The 17,747-nt window shown below is 40.5% G+C and overlaps 1 protein-coding gene across 1 annotated transcript in view; it reads left to right on the plus strand.

Annotated features, from left to right (window-relative positions):
- Positions 1-1,177: 1,177 nt before the first annotated feature.
- The window catches only part of LOC144464523 (fucolectin-like), a 42,553-nt gene continuing 25,983 nt past the window's right edge, over positions 1,178-17,747 (plus strand). The window contains exon 1 of the mRNA XM_078171907.1: positions 1,178-1,444. Within this exon, the coding sequence (XP_078028033.1) occupies positions 1,422-1,444 (23 nt within the window). The 5' untranslated portion in view covers positions 1,178-1,421. The remainder of the gene's footprint in view (positions 1,445-17,747) is intronic.

A 17,747-nucleotide genomic window follows, 5' to 3' on the forward strand; every position in this document is an offset into this window, starting at 1 on the left:
GTCTACTCATTAATTCAGATTTTTAAATAATCATTATTGTATACAGTTTCATAAGAAACCAACATTTACCAATTTTCTATTTATCTTTTTCTAGTTAACTAAAGGACTGCATTGCCTCCTCGTAATATGGAGATGAAGTCCAGTCAATCTAACTCAAAAATGGGCCCAACCTAAGAGAAATTGAGATGGTAATGTTTCAGTTTTATTGGTTCCTTTTTTCAGAGTCAAAAGCAAAGTTTCAACATTTTACTGTTCCATGGTCTGGGTGAAGTCATGTTAATATTGGAGGGTCTATGTACACCTATCAAACACATTTGGTGTCTTTTTCTAAGTTTTGGGGGTCAAGCTTTTCTATAAAACACTTTTTAAGAGGATATTCTGATATTCTGATTTATTATACCTGTATTTGGGGCACTACTACCCAACAACCAATTTTTTTCCCAAATTTTCCAGTTTGCACCACACTGCTCCTATCCTAAATGGGATATGTGGACAGTTATTTAGAGCCATTTTCTTGTATATGCATGGGCTTTGATGCTATATTTGCATTTAAGTCACTGTAGTGGACCCTCGTGCATCATGCCATACACTGCAAAAGCAATACGAAATGCTGTGTCTCATGATGCTGTGCCAGAAAAGCCATCCTGTACATCTTAGATGAGATGGGAAAGGAAACACAAATGGTCCAATAGTGGAAACATTTATTTGTGACGGTCGAAAACATTATGGGAAATCGGTGGTGATCGTATTTTATGGGTGCAATCCATAGGCCCAGGTCAGAATTTTAACTAACTGATGATACCCAAGGTGGCAAATTCTAGTTTTGTATTATGAAACACTCTTCATTTCTAGATGATATTTCAACAAAATAGCCAGCTCAGTAACATATCAACCTTCATTGGCAACATCAGTTAAACCAAAAAAAAGCCAAGGCATGAGTGCTGATATGCATCATGGTTTTCATGGCCAGACAAATCTATATGCGCAGAAAATTGAATGAAAATATGCTTTATAACCTAATTTTACTGACTTTTTTGGGGTTTAAAAAAAGGTAATTTTGGGGTAAGGGTACTCCCTAATTGACCTATGGCTAAGCCCTGCCCTCAAACGCAATGAGCCAGTCACAGGGTGTATAGACATTCCCATACACTCGGACGTTCTCCGCCTTGATGTTCATTGAAATGCATCACAGAAAGTCAGTTTCGTTCGGTTTTATGAGCTTTTTCGGAGATTTGAAGTAAATGGTCAAACGGTGTGCATGGGGTACAACTCTGACACAAGGTATCCTGAGAGGCTGGGCGACGAGGTGTATTTTTTACCCTTTCCTAAACCACATCTCAACTGAGAAAAGTGTCTCCTTTGGATAAAGTCGTGCGGTAACGTTAGACCACAACATCAACTCAACGTGAATAAGATTAACAATGATGTCTACATCTGTTCTAAGGTAAGTCAACATTGTGTTTGAGGCAACATATTGTCACTTTGCTGGAAAGAAATATAAAGTTATCTTTAACATCTCTAGCTAACGTTAGCTAAAGTTAGCCTAACGTTAGCTCCTAGCTGCGCTGTTCATCATGTCACCTTGTTTGCTGGGAGTTCATTAGCCTATTTTGTTCTAGTTTTGTACTTTGGTGATCGTACATCACTGTTAGCTGTTGTCCAAAGGGCTCTAGTTAAGCTAACCTTAACTTCTGGAGCTTAGCTTCATTAATTTATCTGTAATCGCAGAGATAACAAAGGTTGGCACACGTTATACTGAATGAGTCAGTGTAAATACTGTAGCACCAAACTAACGGAGAGACACTCTTGGTAAAGATGGTGAAAAGTCTGTTATCCTTTTCTCATATTCTGAGCCAAAAACCTTAACTTCAGTGGCACTTTAACTTGTTGTCTTTGATGGTGACAGCAACGACATGCGGTTCACAAGCGTACACTGTGACCTGTAAATTTTGGCTTGTAGGCTAATTTAAGCTTTTCATCGACCTACTCAACAATAAAATGATTAATATATCCCTCAAATGCGTAGTTTGGGCCCTTTTGGTTACTTCGCAATGACATCTGATCGTTATGTCCTCAAAAATCATCAATTGCCTCCTGCGAAATGCCTTGTACTGTGACACCTGCCATAGTGCTGGTCACTGAATGTTGATAGTTTTTCCAAGGAAAGGAGTGGAGGGGGGTGTGGCTTAGCCATAGGTCAATTGCACATTCAGAACAGGACATATCTGATGGTTACATGTGAAAGAACATCCTAAAAAAATAACGTTTAGACATTAAATATATGAAAATATCATGTTCAGAAGCAGAGATATGCACTTTCTTGTGTGATGCTCTGACATAATGGCCCCAAATTCCAAGCCCTGCATTTACCTTGTATATAACGGTATATTTTCAATTTTATTTGGTTGTCTCAAGATATCACGAAAAACTTTGAATGATTACTGTTGCAATTTTCCCTGGGTCAAACCACAGATTGACTGGACTAACAAAGACAAACCACACATCCTCTGAATGCAAAGATGGGAAACTAAAGCTGTTTTTTGCCTGAATTTCCATCAAGTGCGCTCCTTTGAAGATATATGATTTCTGCAGGGCACTATTCAAATCAACAGTTTCTAGGTGTTTTCCAAGCACTCCAAGCCACTTAGAGTCAAGTCACAAATGATCCTGTCACTGGCCCTTTGGCCCTCTAGTCTAATTATTATCAGCCCTTCCTCTGGTTTTGAAGCCTCAGTGCTGCTGCTCGGTGCTCAGTTCATAAAGTGAGCAAGAGGATGATATATTGTATCCATTAAACTGTCCTCTGTTGATATTGCTACTGTATCGAATATCAGGTTTGTTTCTATACAGGAGGTCTTTTTGATCCATCGCCTCTTTGGTGATTTGTTTCTGTTTCTGTCTTTATTCTTGACGACCTTCTTTACTCACTGACACAGCAGATACTCCAAGTGCTCCGTTCCTCTCATGCTTGTCTTTTGAGGGATTCAGGGGCCGATATGTTATATCAGAAAACCCAAAGCTGTCAAAGAGCTTGTGCTTATAGAATAAAGGCTAAAAAGAGCTCTTTGCAGTAGTTGTGATGAATAACAGTAAGCGTTTCTTTTCAGATCAGACCGCTGTATCCAAGGCACATAACATGCATACATGAGTTCACACACACTCATACCCAACATTTCACCTCTGCTTAACTCCCCTGACATTCTCCGGCCCCCAGAGGTTTGATGTTAAACCCCTTGTGAACTCATTAGTTTGCAAATGCCTGTACAGTGCGCTTGTATTCGCAAATGAATTTGCATGTGTGTGTGTGTGCATGTATATGGACATAACTCTGCCGAGCGATATTTGAGGGGAATGGTGATGGGCTGTGTGTGTGTGTGTGTGTGTGTGTGTGTGTGTGTGTGTGTGTGTGTGTGTGTTTGCAGTAAATTTATTTTGCTAGTGCTGGTACATCTTGCAAAGACCATGACCCTCCTCAGGACCACTCCTCCATCTCTCTTCTCAGGAGGGTCTTGGGGTCTTGGCCTGGGGAAGATAATTGGGAGCCATAACACAGACCGGCAAAGATAAAAATGCCAAGGCAGTTAGTTATAGTTTATCAAGGCTTACAAGGGCTATATAACACATTCACAGCAAATCCAAAAAAACAGAAAAAAGCAAAAGCACGGATTATATTAATTTTCGGTCAGTTCACATCATCAAAAATGTACAAAGAAATATCAGATATAATGAACATTGCAGTGACTCGTTTTCTCTCTTCCAAGAGGGTTAAAATAGCTCCTACAATATTCAAAGATAACCCTTATCCAGCGGAACAACTCAACTATAGGCCTACAATAATATTTCTGTTGTAGATGGCTGTTCATACAACTCTTCTGAACAGCCCAACCCAGCCACAAGCAGGCAGATATCTCATGCCTCATTGAAGCAGCACTGACCGGGCCAACCTTCAGTGACACAACTACAGCACACATGGGATCTGCACGTCTGTCCTAGAAGAAGAGAGTTCAGGGGTCTTGGCTCGGGGAAAATAATTGGGTAGCAGACAGACAGGCCATAGTCAAGCCAGGCCAAATTTATCCAAACAGAAGACAGACAGACAGACATAAACTAGACAGTTAGTGAGTCCAGAGAGGCCAGAGTAGCACTGACCAGGCCAACCAGTATGTTGACATGTTTTCACACCCAGAAGGCACCAGGGGATATATGGGGTCTGCTGTGAGATAGAGATGTGGAACTGCTCTGAGGAGGGCTGGTCTTTCAATCTTTGGCCTTTGCCACTTCCTTTCCCAACCTCTAAATATAGTGTTACAAAATGAAGCTTTAATGAAACAAATGAATTAAAAAACATAATTATTATAGTTGATGATTGATTGACTGATTGATTGATTCTTCATTTCGAACATATTTAAAAAAAGAAAGTAAAAGAAAAAACATAAAATAAATCATACGTGTTATAGTTTCTCAAAAAACAAAACCAATGTTCAAATCAATAAACAACGTATGCTCGAAAAGGAGCAGGAGGAAGCCAAGCTTTTCATTTCCCACCCCTTATTCACCGCTCCATCATTACATATTTAAACAAAACAAAAAACCCAAATACAAACAAAGTCAACAAACTCCCTTTTAGTTTTAAAATTCCATATTCAAAACAAAGCAAAAACGAAAACCAAATACAAAACAACAAAGTCAACAGACTCACTCTTAGTTTTATAATTCTAAAAACAAAACAAAACCAAACAAAACAATCAAACAAACAACAAAAAAAGAAAACAACAAAAAAAAAAACAAATACAAAACAACAAAATCAACAGACTCTCTCTTAGGTTTATAATCACCTATCCCTATGTAATCAAAATAGTATTCCACTCTCCACCCTACTTTTCCTCATCCTCATAGTTTTTTAGAAACATGTTTTTGTATAATTTTTTAAACAGTTTTATGTTTGTGCTGTTTTTGAGCTCCTTCTCCAGACCATTCCACAATTTCACCCCACAGACTGTTATGCACATACTTTTCAGAGTTGTCCTGACTTTAATTCTCTTAAAATTAAATTCCTCTCTCAAGTTAAACCCACCCTGCCTTTTCCTAAATATCTTTTGCATTTCACCAGGAGGTAGGCTGTATTGCTTTGTATATGATTTGTGCAGTCTTATGTTTAACTATATCGGTGAATTTCAGTGTGTGTCTTTATGAATAATGAATTTGTATGCTCAAGATATCCAGTTTTATTGATGATTCTTATTGCTCTTTTTTGTAATGTGCATAACGGCTGTAGGTTGGATTTGTAGTTATTACCCCATATTTCTACGCAGTAGCTCAGATATGGTAAAATGAGTGCATTATACAAAGTATGTAGTGATTTATAGTCAAGAATGTGTCTTGATTTCCCCAAAATTGCAATGGTCTTTGCTATTTTTGCTTTGACATGTTTAATATGTGATTTCCAGGAGATTTTGTGGTCTACAGTCACACCCAAAAATTTTATTTTCATCTGCACACACTGCGATGCCACACAGCTGGTTCAATATCGGTGAAGTTTCCCTTTATATTCATTGTCATCTGTGGCGATCAGCAGTAATGTGGTGGTTCACTTTTACACTGTGATCTGTAACCTATAGTTCGGCTTTAGCTTCTAACTATCTTTGTCTTTTTAACCTGTTGTTGCTGCTGAGTCAGTTTGACATCTTGGATATATCCTTCAAACACAGACTGTAGACCCCTCTGTCTGCTTCTCTCTGGAATCACTGTTTCATTCTTCCAAAAATATGATAACATTTCTTCAGGGAGTGCAGTTAGTTACAGTGTGGGCTCCATGCTTACTCTGACAGCTTGTTGGACCATCACAAAGGGGCGGGGCTTAGCATAAGGTCAGTTGTGAGGAGTTTTCAGCAGAGACAATCAAGCAATGGCCAGAAGTCAAACCGACAGTGTTTTCATGAAAATATGTGCGGCTGCATTTATGAATAGCTTAAGAAACCTTGTAAAATTGAAATGTTTAACACAGTTTTAAACTGAATTTTCAGGCAGTTGATGCTTTGCCAATACATCAAGTCTTAAGGTCATCAAATATTTCTTTTTCAACCAGCACAAAAAGGAAAATATAGTCAGCCAGCATTTTATATACAGTATAGAGGATTAATGGAAGTCATTAAGAGCGTCTTTATTTAGATTCTGTGGTCTAAAGCCAATGTGCATGCACCTCGGCCAAAACAGCAGTAACTGACCAAGCCAGCCTGCCAGATGACATGCCCTCACCATGCCTTCACATTCACAACACACTGGGGATCTATGGGGACAGCTGGGGCAGACAAGGTGAGAGCCTCAGTTCTCAGTGCTGAGAGAGATACAGTAATTGGCCAACAGACAGAGACTGACTGCATAACCTGCCCAACACAGTTTCAACTCGGGTACTGTTACAGCTGAGGAAGTCCCTCATCACACATCTATAGCACTGCATCTGTCCAGTGTTATACCTCACAGCAGAGGTGGAAAGAGTACTAGAATATTGCACCTCAGGTACCGATACTTTAAAGAAATTTTATTTAAGTAAAGGTAAAAGGACTTGTGTACTCAAACAGAAGTAAAAAGCAAGTCGATTAAAATGTATTCTGAGGAAACTACTGTGTTACATTTTTAAAGGGAAGGGGGTTACAATGTTATATGATACTTCTGTTTAATTAAGGTAAAACCTAACATTGGCATTCTCATCTAGTGTGACAATGACTTTGTTGTGGTGTACCTACCTGTATTAATTAAAAAAAGGTATACATCAGTCTGCTCCAGGTTCAACTTCTCTGCTCATTCATTCTCAAAGGAAAATATAACCAGTCCTTTTGGCCTCTCATCCAAAACATTTTGAGTTGAATGAGCTGAATGCAGTAACATCAGGGCTTAACAGTCACATCAGACAGGCCTCACACCTCACTGAAGGATCCACTATGAACATTTTAGCGTTAAAGGAAGAGTGGCTAAGACCAAAATAGTGACGACTGCTCATTTTCTGAGAATTTGGCTTTCCCCTGCTGCCTATGGCCATGTGTGAACCTGTCCTAAAACCACCCTAAATGTTCGTTTTCAAAGCCATGAAACTCACCGAGTGGTCTGTGGTGTTCGTTGATGTTCTGACATAAACATCGTAGCAAACTGTGGTTTCCATGATGATTTATTTGACATTGTGTCTACCCCATTGGTTTTCTATAGAAGCCTCATTGTCTGTTGGTAGTTATCCGCCACCGGAAACGGAAAGGGGGTTGTTTACGACAAGGTTGTAGTCATTGTAGTCTTTTAGCTCAGCGAAAGTGCCGGCTCGACAGTGCTGTGTGCACTCCTGGAGGAAGAACGAGAACGAATGAAGAAGTTTTGTAAAACAACTGCACAATGGATTACTCGCTTGTAAACAACATTCGCAGTGCGATGCCTTTGGACACAACACCAACCTTCTTCTTCTGCTTCTTCTCTGTGTCCCATTACATTGCAATGGTTTCCTGCTAGTTGGCGACACCCACGTAAAGGAGCATTATCACCATCAAGTGGGATGGAGTGTATAACGCTTCAGGGTCAAACGAACGATCAAGTGGAAGTTTACACACGGGTGTGAGGCAGCTGAAAAAATAGTTCCACAATCGAGATGAACAGCGAAAACACGGATGGAAACCACAGTTTGCTACGATGTTTATGTCAGAACATCAACGAACACCGCTCACCACTCGGTGAGTTTCATGGCTTTGAAAACGAATGTTTAAGGTGGCTTTACGGACAGGTTCACACATGGCCATAGGCAGCAGTGTTAAAGCTATAGTGCGTAACTTCTGTCGCCTCCCAGCAGATAATGCGTTATTACAACGAATAAGCCGGCGGCACTTCATGTACACAGAGTAACACTCGCCACACACCGTGTACACAGAGTAACACTCGCCAGTCGCCGCACACCGTACACAGAGTAACACTCGCCAGTCGCCACACACCGTGTACACAGAGTAACACTCGCCAGTCGCCACACAGCATGTACACAGAGTAACACTCGCCAGTCGCCACACACCATGTACACAGAGTAACACTCGCCAGTCGCCACACACTGTACACAGAGTAACACTCACCAGTCGCCACACAGCATGTACACAGAGTAACACTCGCCAGTCGCCACACACCGTACACAGAGTAACACTTGCCACACACCATACACAGAGTAACACTCGCCAGTCACCACACATGGTGTACACAGAGAAACACTTGCTTCACACCGTGTACACAACGCTACACAACGTGGCGAACACCAGGCTGCTAACATTACATTACGTTCATAGCACCATTTCCAAGAAAATAATAAAGTACTAGGTCCAGTACATGTAACAGCAGCACATACTACTCATAATATAATTATAAACCAAGTCACTTACTTATCCAACAGCAGCAAGGCAACACCCGTGTCTGCCCTCAGCCCAATTTCTTCCTTCAGGGCTCTCCACCGAGGAAAAGCGACGCCACTGCAAATCCTTGTTTGCCTTCTCCGTCGATCACTTTCCTTCTTTGCTAACAGACCTTCAGCCAAACGTCCAGGCTTTTTTCTTTGTGGTAGGACCACTTCTGAACCGTGTCTCGGCCGCTTCTCCGCCATGTTACTTTCACTTTCTACCTGCTCTACCTCTTGCTGTGACACTCTCCGCTCTTCCTCCCCCTCCCTTCTTGTTGTGAGGAAGCAATTCCTGTGCGCCAGCGCAGGAATGTTGCCAGTCGACACGCAAACTAAAAATGATATATATTGAAAAATACCGCGAGATGTTAGGAGCCGATCAGCTTAATCAGCATTGTGTCATCTCCTCTAGTAGTGGCCCGGGTGAAACAGACATTTACGGACCTGTAGAAGTTACGCACTATAGCTTCAAGCCAGGCAGGGGAAAGCCAAATTCTCCGAAAATGAGCAATCGCCACTATTTTGGTCTTAGCCACTCTGTTTCATCATAAACAACCCAGAAATGGGGCTCAAAGTGCAAAATACCTGACTTCTCCTTTAAGATAACATGTTACCCAGACAGTGTATCCAGTCACAAACTTTATGGGTGTGTTAGCGTCATCACCAGGTGGTACATTAAATCAGTCATTTATTGAAAGAAATGTTGCTTCTTCATATAACAATGCGGAGATACAATACTACCAATTATAACCACACTCTGTGAACTAGGCCAGTCAGTGAATGCAAACTGATGCAGAGATCTATAATAAATCATTTGCCAGAGTGTGGCTATAGATGGACCAGCAGGTTCGTCTCTGCTGCAGCTGATATACAGTATCTAGATTCTTTTATTTCCATTCTCACGTAGTTCAGGACTTTTTCATCTTTTTGCTTTTACTCTGTTAACAGATGCAGCTCAAATGTAGTGAAGTAAATACTTGTGATAATTGTAAAACTACTTATGTAGCCTAAAAGTGAAACTGCTGATTAAAAAAAACAAAATAACAACTTTGTTACAGTAATGAGAGAGTAAATGTAATGTGTTACTTACACCCTTGCTTCATACCCACACTGGAAATCCTGCACAGACAAATGTTTGTGGCAACAAAAACTAACTAATTTTTTTTTTCAATACTATTTTTTTTTCAGCCAAATGCTTACACTTTGAGTTTATTATCTTTTTGTTATGTGGTTGGGCTGTTGATCTGTTCATCCATTAGTCCACTGCTTTGGTCCACACAAAATATCTCAACAGATATGAAATGGATTGCCATGCAAGAGGATGAATCCTTACGACTTTAGTAATCCATTAACTTTCCATTTAGTGCTATCTTCATGTCTAAATTTATACTTGTGCGATACTGCCTGTAATGACATTCACATCATCATCCATTTTTACCATTATAACATGCTGAATTAAGATGGTGAACATTGCAACTGCTAAACATCTGAATGCTAACATTTGAAATGTGCCTAGGAACAGCCTCATAGAGGCCTAGCAGTGCTGTACTCTGAGTTTTGTTATTCAGCTAACATTTATCAGTTAAACTACTCAAAAAAAAAAAAAAAAAAAATATATATATATATATATATATATATATATATATAATATTAAAATATATAGTGAATCCATTCAAACTGTTCAAATGTTTTTTTTTTGTTTTTTGTTTTAGATACCCCCTTGCCCTGTTGCAAGAACACTTGACACTGTTGCATGTGTTTCGTCTTAATGTCCTTTTGAAGAGCATGGCCAAATATAGAGTAGCTAAGGGGATTTGGGCCAGGTTCGAGACAGTGCATGTGCATGTGAGTGTGCACAAGAGTGTGATTGTGTGTGTGTGTGTGTGTGCGCGTTGGGTTAGTGTATGTGTGCTGTTGGCCCCAGGGAGTCCGACTCAGACCAAATTACCTGTCAGGGGTTGACATCACCTACCCCCCAGCCAACCATACACAGAGGACAACTAGGCCCTGCTCCAAGGCTCCTGCAATCTGTCAGCTCAACTAGCCTCTCGTTCTTTCTCTCTCCATCTATCTGAATATGTGTTCTTTCTTTCTTTTTTCCTTCTTTCAGTATATTAGTATGGGTCAGGAAAGTCAGGACAGGCTCTGAAAAAAAGGTGCCCAATGTCTCCCTCTGGTGCTGGTTATTATTGCAGCCTGTTGACACCATACCATACGCACATGCCCACACACATACCACACAGGGATGCTAGACACATATAAATGCTGGTGTCTCTCTCTGTCACATACACCGGGAGGTAGATGTGTCAGGGGTCTCTGTATCCTCGGGTCCTGAGGCCCCTGGCTGTCTCTCATCATGCTGCTATCACCGGTTGTGAATGGATGCCCCCAACACACAGATACTCATTCAGGCACTGAGACACACCACAAATTGCCCCCAAACAAGCCCACATACACCCCCCACACACATAATTGAAAATGAATGTCCCCCATAAGCATAATACCAGCACAGGATGATACACATTCCCCCCCACACACAGTTACCTCTCTCTCTATTTCAGTGTCTGTATCTCTCTTTCTCACACACACCCTGTGACCCCCTACAGTCACCAGAGAGTGAGAAAATGGAGCCTGAACCAACATGTCTGATTGGGCTGCACTTGTCAAAACAGCAGTTAGAGGCATGGAATGAAGCTGAATGTTCTTAAGACTGTTCTCTCAAGGTCACCGATTTTTCAACTAGGCTTCCTACAGGGAAAAGACTTGACTGACTACTGACTTGACTGAACACATACAATATGTGACATGTATAATGTATTTTTAACACTATGGGACAAAGCAAAAATAAGGCTTCTGTTGCTTGTGGTGAATGCAGCAGTATTGCAGTGGATGCAACCCTGTGCCATGGGTGCACAAGAGCTGCATGTTTTCATCTCAACCACAAACCACAGCAACTAATTCCACCCACTACCAGTGAAACCAATTACTGTATTAATGGTTGCAATAAAGTTAAGCTACATGAAGTGGTTTTATGGTTTCTTAAGACATGTAAGCATAGTTTCTGTTTGTAAAAAAAAAAAAATACCATGCTGTCACTTTCAACACTTATTGGCATCTTGTTCGTACCTTTACCATTTTTGTGGCCCAACGGTCTATGATGCATTCACCAAGTTCCTGGTTCAAATCTGGCTGGGGGACCAGTGGTGCCCTCAGATTTTTTTCAAAGGAGTTGCTAGTTGGGTCCATTGGAATTTTTGGGGTGACGCACCAAAATCAAAAGTCATAACTGGATTACATAAATACAATTATGCTGATTTAATAGTCTATTTAGACTAGCTAACAACTGTAGCCCCATTTCCACCAAACACTTTTGGTATGGTACCTCTGGAACCAAAAGTAACCCTTCAGACGTGGTACCTAGACCCTAGCGATTCCACTGCAAACAGTACTCTTAAATGTGGGCGGAGCTGTTGTCACTCACTGCTCTGTCCAGCATTCACTGTATTTCCACACACAGATGGAAGTCTGCACTTCATTTATCGTCCACAGAACGAGGTTGCATGGCAACATTTCCAGAACAATATAAAACAGGCTGCAGTGAGAGTCTCCCTTCATGGGATGTTTAAAAATAGCAGGTTTGTGCATTTAGTCCTTCTAAGGCAAGCTCAGGGGTTTGGTGTTGTTGGAGCCGACAGGAACGAGGCTTTGTGACACTTTTTTTTCTTGAGTGAGGATTGAGCTATATGCTGTCCCGCTCAAAATTAAAGATCCACTCATTACTAAAAGTATATGTCATATAAAATCTTAAATAATGGTCAAAGTTGTCACATTGAAATCGAAGGTGTGCTGATGGATTCATGTTGTCAGTTCATAAATTGAGTATCATACAAGTTAATGTTCCACCTTAAAAGTCACCGGCAGTAGGTACAGCGAATTGAGTTATTTTTTTCTCTGACTCCAGCTGCTGCATGAGGCAGCAAAATATCCTTTCATTTTATAGTTACAGTCTACTAATAAAGCTCTCCATGGTATGAACAGTGGTTACATGAGCCTAAAACCAGCCCCAGCTCAGCCCTGAGCAGAGTGACCATCTGCTATAGACCAATCAACAGACTGCAGTGTTCACAGCTCCATCTTTTAGTACCAGATCTGTGTGCTAGGTACCCCAACAGAGGGGGGACCAAAAATGGGGACATTATGGAACAGTTCCATTGGTACCATCCACAACTTTTCAGGGTGGAAACGAAAAAAAGGGTTCCAAACTGAACTATACTGTACCCTACTGCTTGGTGGAAACAGGGCTTATGTCAATATGGAGAGTTAAGGAATCACATAATGATATACTTTGGTTTCTTTTCTTTTCTTTTTTTAATAGTTAAATATTACTAAATATCGGATGTGCATAGACTCACACCGGTACAGTTAACATTTTGAGTTCCACAACAATCCTGTGGTATTATGTTTTGTATCTACATGTTGGGTGATTCATTGTGCTTTAAATAGGCTGATTGTCCTTTTCTTTATGAAGACAAATATACAGCTTTATTTTGAAGGATTATATTGATTGTAAAGGACAAAACATTTACTGGGGAACAAGCCTCAAGTTTAGGGAAGACTTGTGGGCACTCATAGAACCCATTTTCAGTAAGATATTTTAAGGTGAGAGTTCAAGGGACCCCTTTGAAAAAGGCCATGCCAGTTGTTCTGTTGCCCAAATTTTGCCTTACTTTGAAGCATTATTTAGCCCCTTTCCCAGTAAGCTATGCTAACGTGGTTGGTACCAATGGATGCCTTACTGTACGTTCAAACCAACAGTGACCAGAGCTTCCAAAATGGCGGGAGTCATTCACTTTCAATGAGAGTTTATTACTTGCGTTCGCGCCCACTCAGTCCTTTATAAAGTGTCGCTGTTTGGTTACAGAGATCAAAATAGAAACGATGCATGGGACCACGTCACGGAGGTACTTGGTTGGTCTGGTGAGTTTTAAAGTGTGTAATGTTAGTAATAGAGGAAAGAATTGCAGGCTAATGTTACGACGTAGCATGCAAGTCTTCCTTGCTTGATTTGAATGGCATGACATATGTTTTCTGTTTTCACCGACCAAACATAACTTTCTGTAGGCCAACTATGAGCTTTTCGACCGGACAACAGCAAGCACTACGCTGCTTTCAAGCCAGTAGTCCGCTTTGCGGCTCCTTTAAATTGACAAGCACGATTGAACGTTCAATGATTCACGTGATGAGCGAAATATTTTTGACAGTCGTGCTTCTTGGCCTCCGCGAGAGACTTTGCCTCTTTGGAAGCCTCTGGTATGAACGTATAGTTAGCTTGTCTAGTTTCACAAGGTACCACTGCCCTTCCTGTCTTCAAGTGTCAGCCCTTTAATAGACTGGGACCTGCCCACGGAGTATGTAAGAACAGGATAAGCTGTGTAAAAAATGTATGCATAGATGTCAAGGTTAGTCTCACTAAAGTCTGATAAACAAACTGTATTTAGCCAACAAATGAGAGTATAATAATGCCTTTGCTATAAATATATTATTATTTTTGCCAAACTTCACAAATAAAAGTTGCAACGTATATAAGTTGTTATGTGTAACTAAAAAAAAAAAGAGGGAGACACTTTTTCAAGGCAGCCGACCAAAGGATAACAAACACCTAAGCTTAATAGGGGATTTTTTGCAACACTACTGATATTGCCTGATAAATCAACTCCTGCATGCACACAGAAATGCATCATCTGATTTATCCAACCACCGTGAAGGACTGAAATTGCTTTTTTGCTGTTTGACAACACTCCTGCTCCATGCTGAAGGGCTTCTTTTAAGACCTAGGAGCTTCAACCATTTTTTTTTTCGATGTGTCAGGATTTCTATTCATTTGGCGTCCAGGCATGTAAAACCACCACAGGCTCACCCACATGTAAATGCTCCCAGTACAAGTCGACGTAAACCCATTTCCACTCAGGGACAGCTGGACTTAAAGTTATTTAGTGATGCTGTCAGCCGATTTATTCCTACTTGGTCCAATTTACATGGGGCTTTCTCCGTCTTGAGCTACGCGGCTTTCTTGTTGAGATTGAATGTGTGTGGGGAAGATCCTTCCTTATAAGCAGACTGGAGTTTCAGCATTGAGTCTGAGATTGACTAGCTGTCACCAGATATTGATTTCCTCTCGCCTACTTAGTTCATAGCAATAAGCCAAGGGTAAATCCCAGGGTACCACACAGTTCCTGACAGGAGCCTGCAATTCACTAATGCAGTGTTTTGGTCTTATTTTTATCCTGTGATGTAAAATCCATGTTACACTAAGCAACTTTGAAACATTGTCCCAGCCGTCATAAGACTCAAGACACTATCATTCAACTTTATCTTTGCTTGCAATCCGTTAAAATCACAAAGTTATCAGGATAAAACTAGTTAGGAAACAATTTTCATGTTTTTTTTCTCTTTCTGAGACGCAGATATAGAGAAGCTTTATGGCCCAAAGCAGGTATTACATGAACAGTTACAGGTTTACTATTTAAATGCCATCAAGAAAAACAAGGCTTGCAAGTTTCTGAATTATGATGTTGTGGCTTTCATCAGCTGATTAGTGATCATGATTGTTACGATCCCAGTGGTTAATCGGCCTGCTAAAAGAATAATGAGCGGACGCTTGTTAGCAAGCCAAACACCTGCAAGGGCAGACGCTCTGTCAGTGTGTGTGTGTGTGTTTGTGTGTAGGTGTGGTGTGTGCGTACAGTTGGACGTGGTCCAAGAGGAGTACTAATACCTGCACTTGTTGCCACTCTAATAAGAGAATCTGGCACAGACATTGCAGCATACAGTTGAATAACACTGTGCTGCATTCATTGTTTCTTTCTTTTAACACCACCATATATTCTCGGACTTTTTCTTTTTCTCTGCTTTTTTTCTTCACTCATCTTTCTCACCACTCACTTTCTCAATGTGGAAGAGTTAGGAGCATATTTTGGGGGAAAATGTATATAATATTCAAAACTATTTTTTAATCTGTGCATAATCACCTGAAAATAATACTCATTGTGTTTTTGTTACCTTAAAATTACCTGTTTATATCTACATATGGAGTGGGTCCTCTTCCACAGAGTCTGCTGCGTTTCTACAGTAGCCTTGAACAGATAAATCAAACACTCTTTTGAGATAGGGCCAGTCGCGTTTTTGCATGGGCCATCGTAACTCACGTTTGGCACACAGGAGAAGTTACAGTTCTGCAACCTCACCACTAGATGCCACTAAATCCCACATACTGGACCTTTAAAAAAAAAAAAATCACTAAAACCAAACGATATAGTGTATCTAACAGGACCATTTTTGTTGTAAATGAAACCTTCTGTTTAACAGGCAAATACTTGAAGCTGCTCATTTATTGGGCACAACTGGCTACATGCCATGGAATTTAACATCACAACATAGCAAACTGATATGAAGCCATATTCTGCTTTCAAAAAAAAAAAAAAAAAAATATATATATATATATATATATATATATATATATATATATATATACATATATATATATATATATTCTGTGCTTCCACATGAACACAAAGTAAGTTGGACAAACATTAAAAATACAGTTCAGTATAGAGTGCCACAAACTACAGCCGCCATAACAGAATAGAATCACATGGAAAGAGGGAGATAGATAGATGCAAGTAGATAGAGAGAAATATTGCAAACAGTGTTTTCACTGTTGTGGCAGCTCAGCAGGGGGGCAATATTTTTTCCTGCTAGTGTGAGCCCAGATAACTAATAAATGTTACATACAGTAGTTTGTGTGTGTGTGTGTGTGTGTGTGTGTGTGTGTATACAGAATATATGCGCGTGTGCAGTGGAGGGTGATTTGTGTGTTTGTGTGGTGGGGAGATAGTTATGTATGCAGGACCACTAAGTCAGATCAAATAGATGTCTCGCATCCTCCAGAACTGCACAGCCTAAGCTGAGTAGCCTCTATCTATGGAGACCAGTGTAGCCTATATGCATTGCCCAAGGAGAGACACACAAGTCCCTCTTCACTTACAATTACATCTCGGCGACTGAGAATTCCCAAGATTTGCCGCTACACACAGTCCACCCCAGTTAACCTTTCTTTTTTTTTCCCTAACTGCAAATCTTGGCACAGACAGGACAGAGAGAGAGAGAGAGAAAAAAAAGAGAAATCACAGGGAGGAAGCATTGCAAAAATAGTGAAGTTAGCAAAGATATATCATTATGCCAAGTTTGCTGAGCCTCAGTCACAAAAAAGCTTATGTGTGATCGGAATAAGGCTGTTAGCAAGGATGGAATAAAATAAAATCCAGTATCACTGTCATTTAAAGAGTCTAAAAACCTCCAGTCTAAGTGCTTGCTATGTTTTGCAGTGCTGGTCATTGGATTGGAGTGTTGTTGGCACATAGTTTCCTAAGGAAAACCCCTTTTCTGCATTATTTCCTGGCAAACGTCGCACCAGATTAGGGGCAATGCAGAGGGACATTGGAGGGTGAAGGGGTGCGTTTGACGTGCATCATGGGTCGAGACAGGCAGACCCCCTGCCGGGTGGCCTCGGCTGTCGTAACCTTTAATTATAGCTACATTGACAGGGTTGCAGATGGTCCATCTGAGGAGGGATTAAAGACACAGGATTGTACACATCCTCTGTGACTCTATCTCTTTATTTTCCTGTGTGTGTCTTTTTTCTCTCTCTCTCTCTCTCTCTCTCCCACTATCCTTTCACCTCTGTTTATTTTGCAGTCACTCTTATTCTGTATTTGCCCTTCACTAAACTGGCACTATGCGAGCTTGATTATATGACATTCACAATCTCAATTTCTCATTTTAAAGTGATCATATGATCTTTTTTAATGCATTTTGTATTTTACACCTGATATCACTCTAAGTAATTTCCGACTGTATGGTGCACGTCGTCTTGTGCCACCTGCATTAGCAATCTTAGGACATAGTGTGATGTTCATATCCTAATCTAAGGTGGCTTGGCTTTGCTTTTACACTGGCATTGTGATTTTGCATCCCAGATTTGTTGTTCATATTTATCCATGACCACAATCTTGGTTTTTACCTTAGTATTTCTCCAGCCATCACTACTCCACCCGATAAGCACAAGACATAACATAGGTGGATTTTCTTTATATTCTCCAGTGTGTTTTTTCCCTCCAACTGTACTAATACAAAACCTTGCATTCATGCTCCTGAAAGCCCCCTCTCCCCTCATTCATACAAACATTAGTTGTGCTTTAACGTCTTTGGGATGTTCTAAGAAAAAGCTTTCAGTAATTGATGTCATTACCATGCATCACCTGTCATTGCCTCGGTAAAT

The sequence above is a fragment of the Epinephelus lanceolatus genome, chromosome 10 (assembly GCF_041903045.1).
Source record: "Epinephelus lanceolatus isolate andai-2023 chromosome 10, ASM4190304v1, whole genome shotgun sequence".
Lineage (NCBI taxonomy): Eukaryota > Metazoa > Chordata > Actinopteri > Perciformes > Serranidae > Epinephelus > Epinephelus lanceolatus.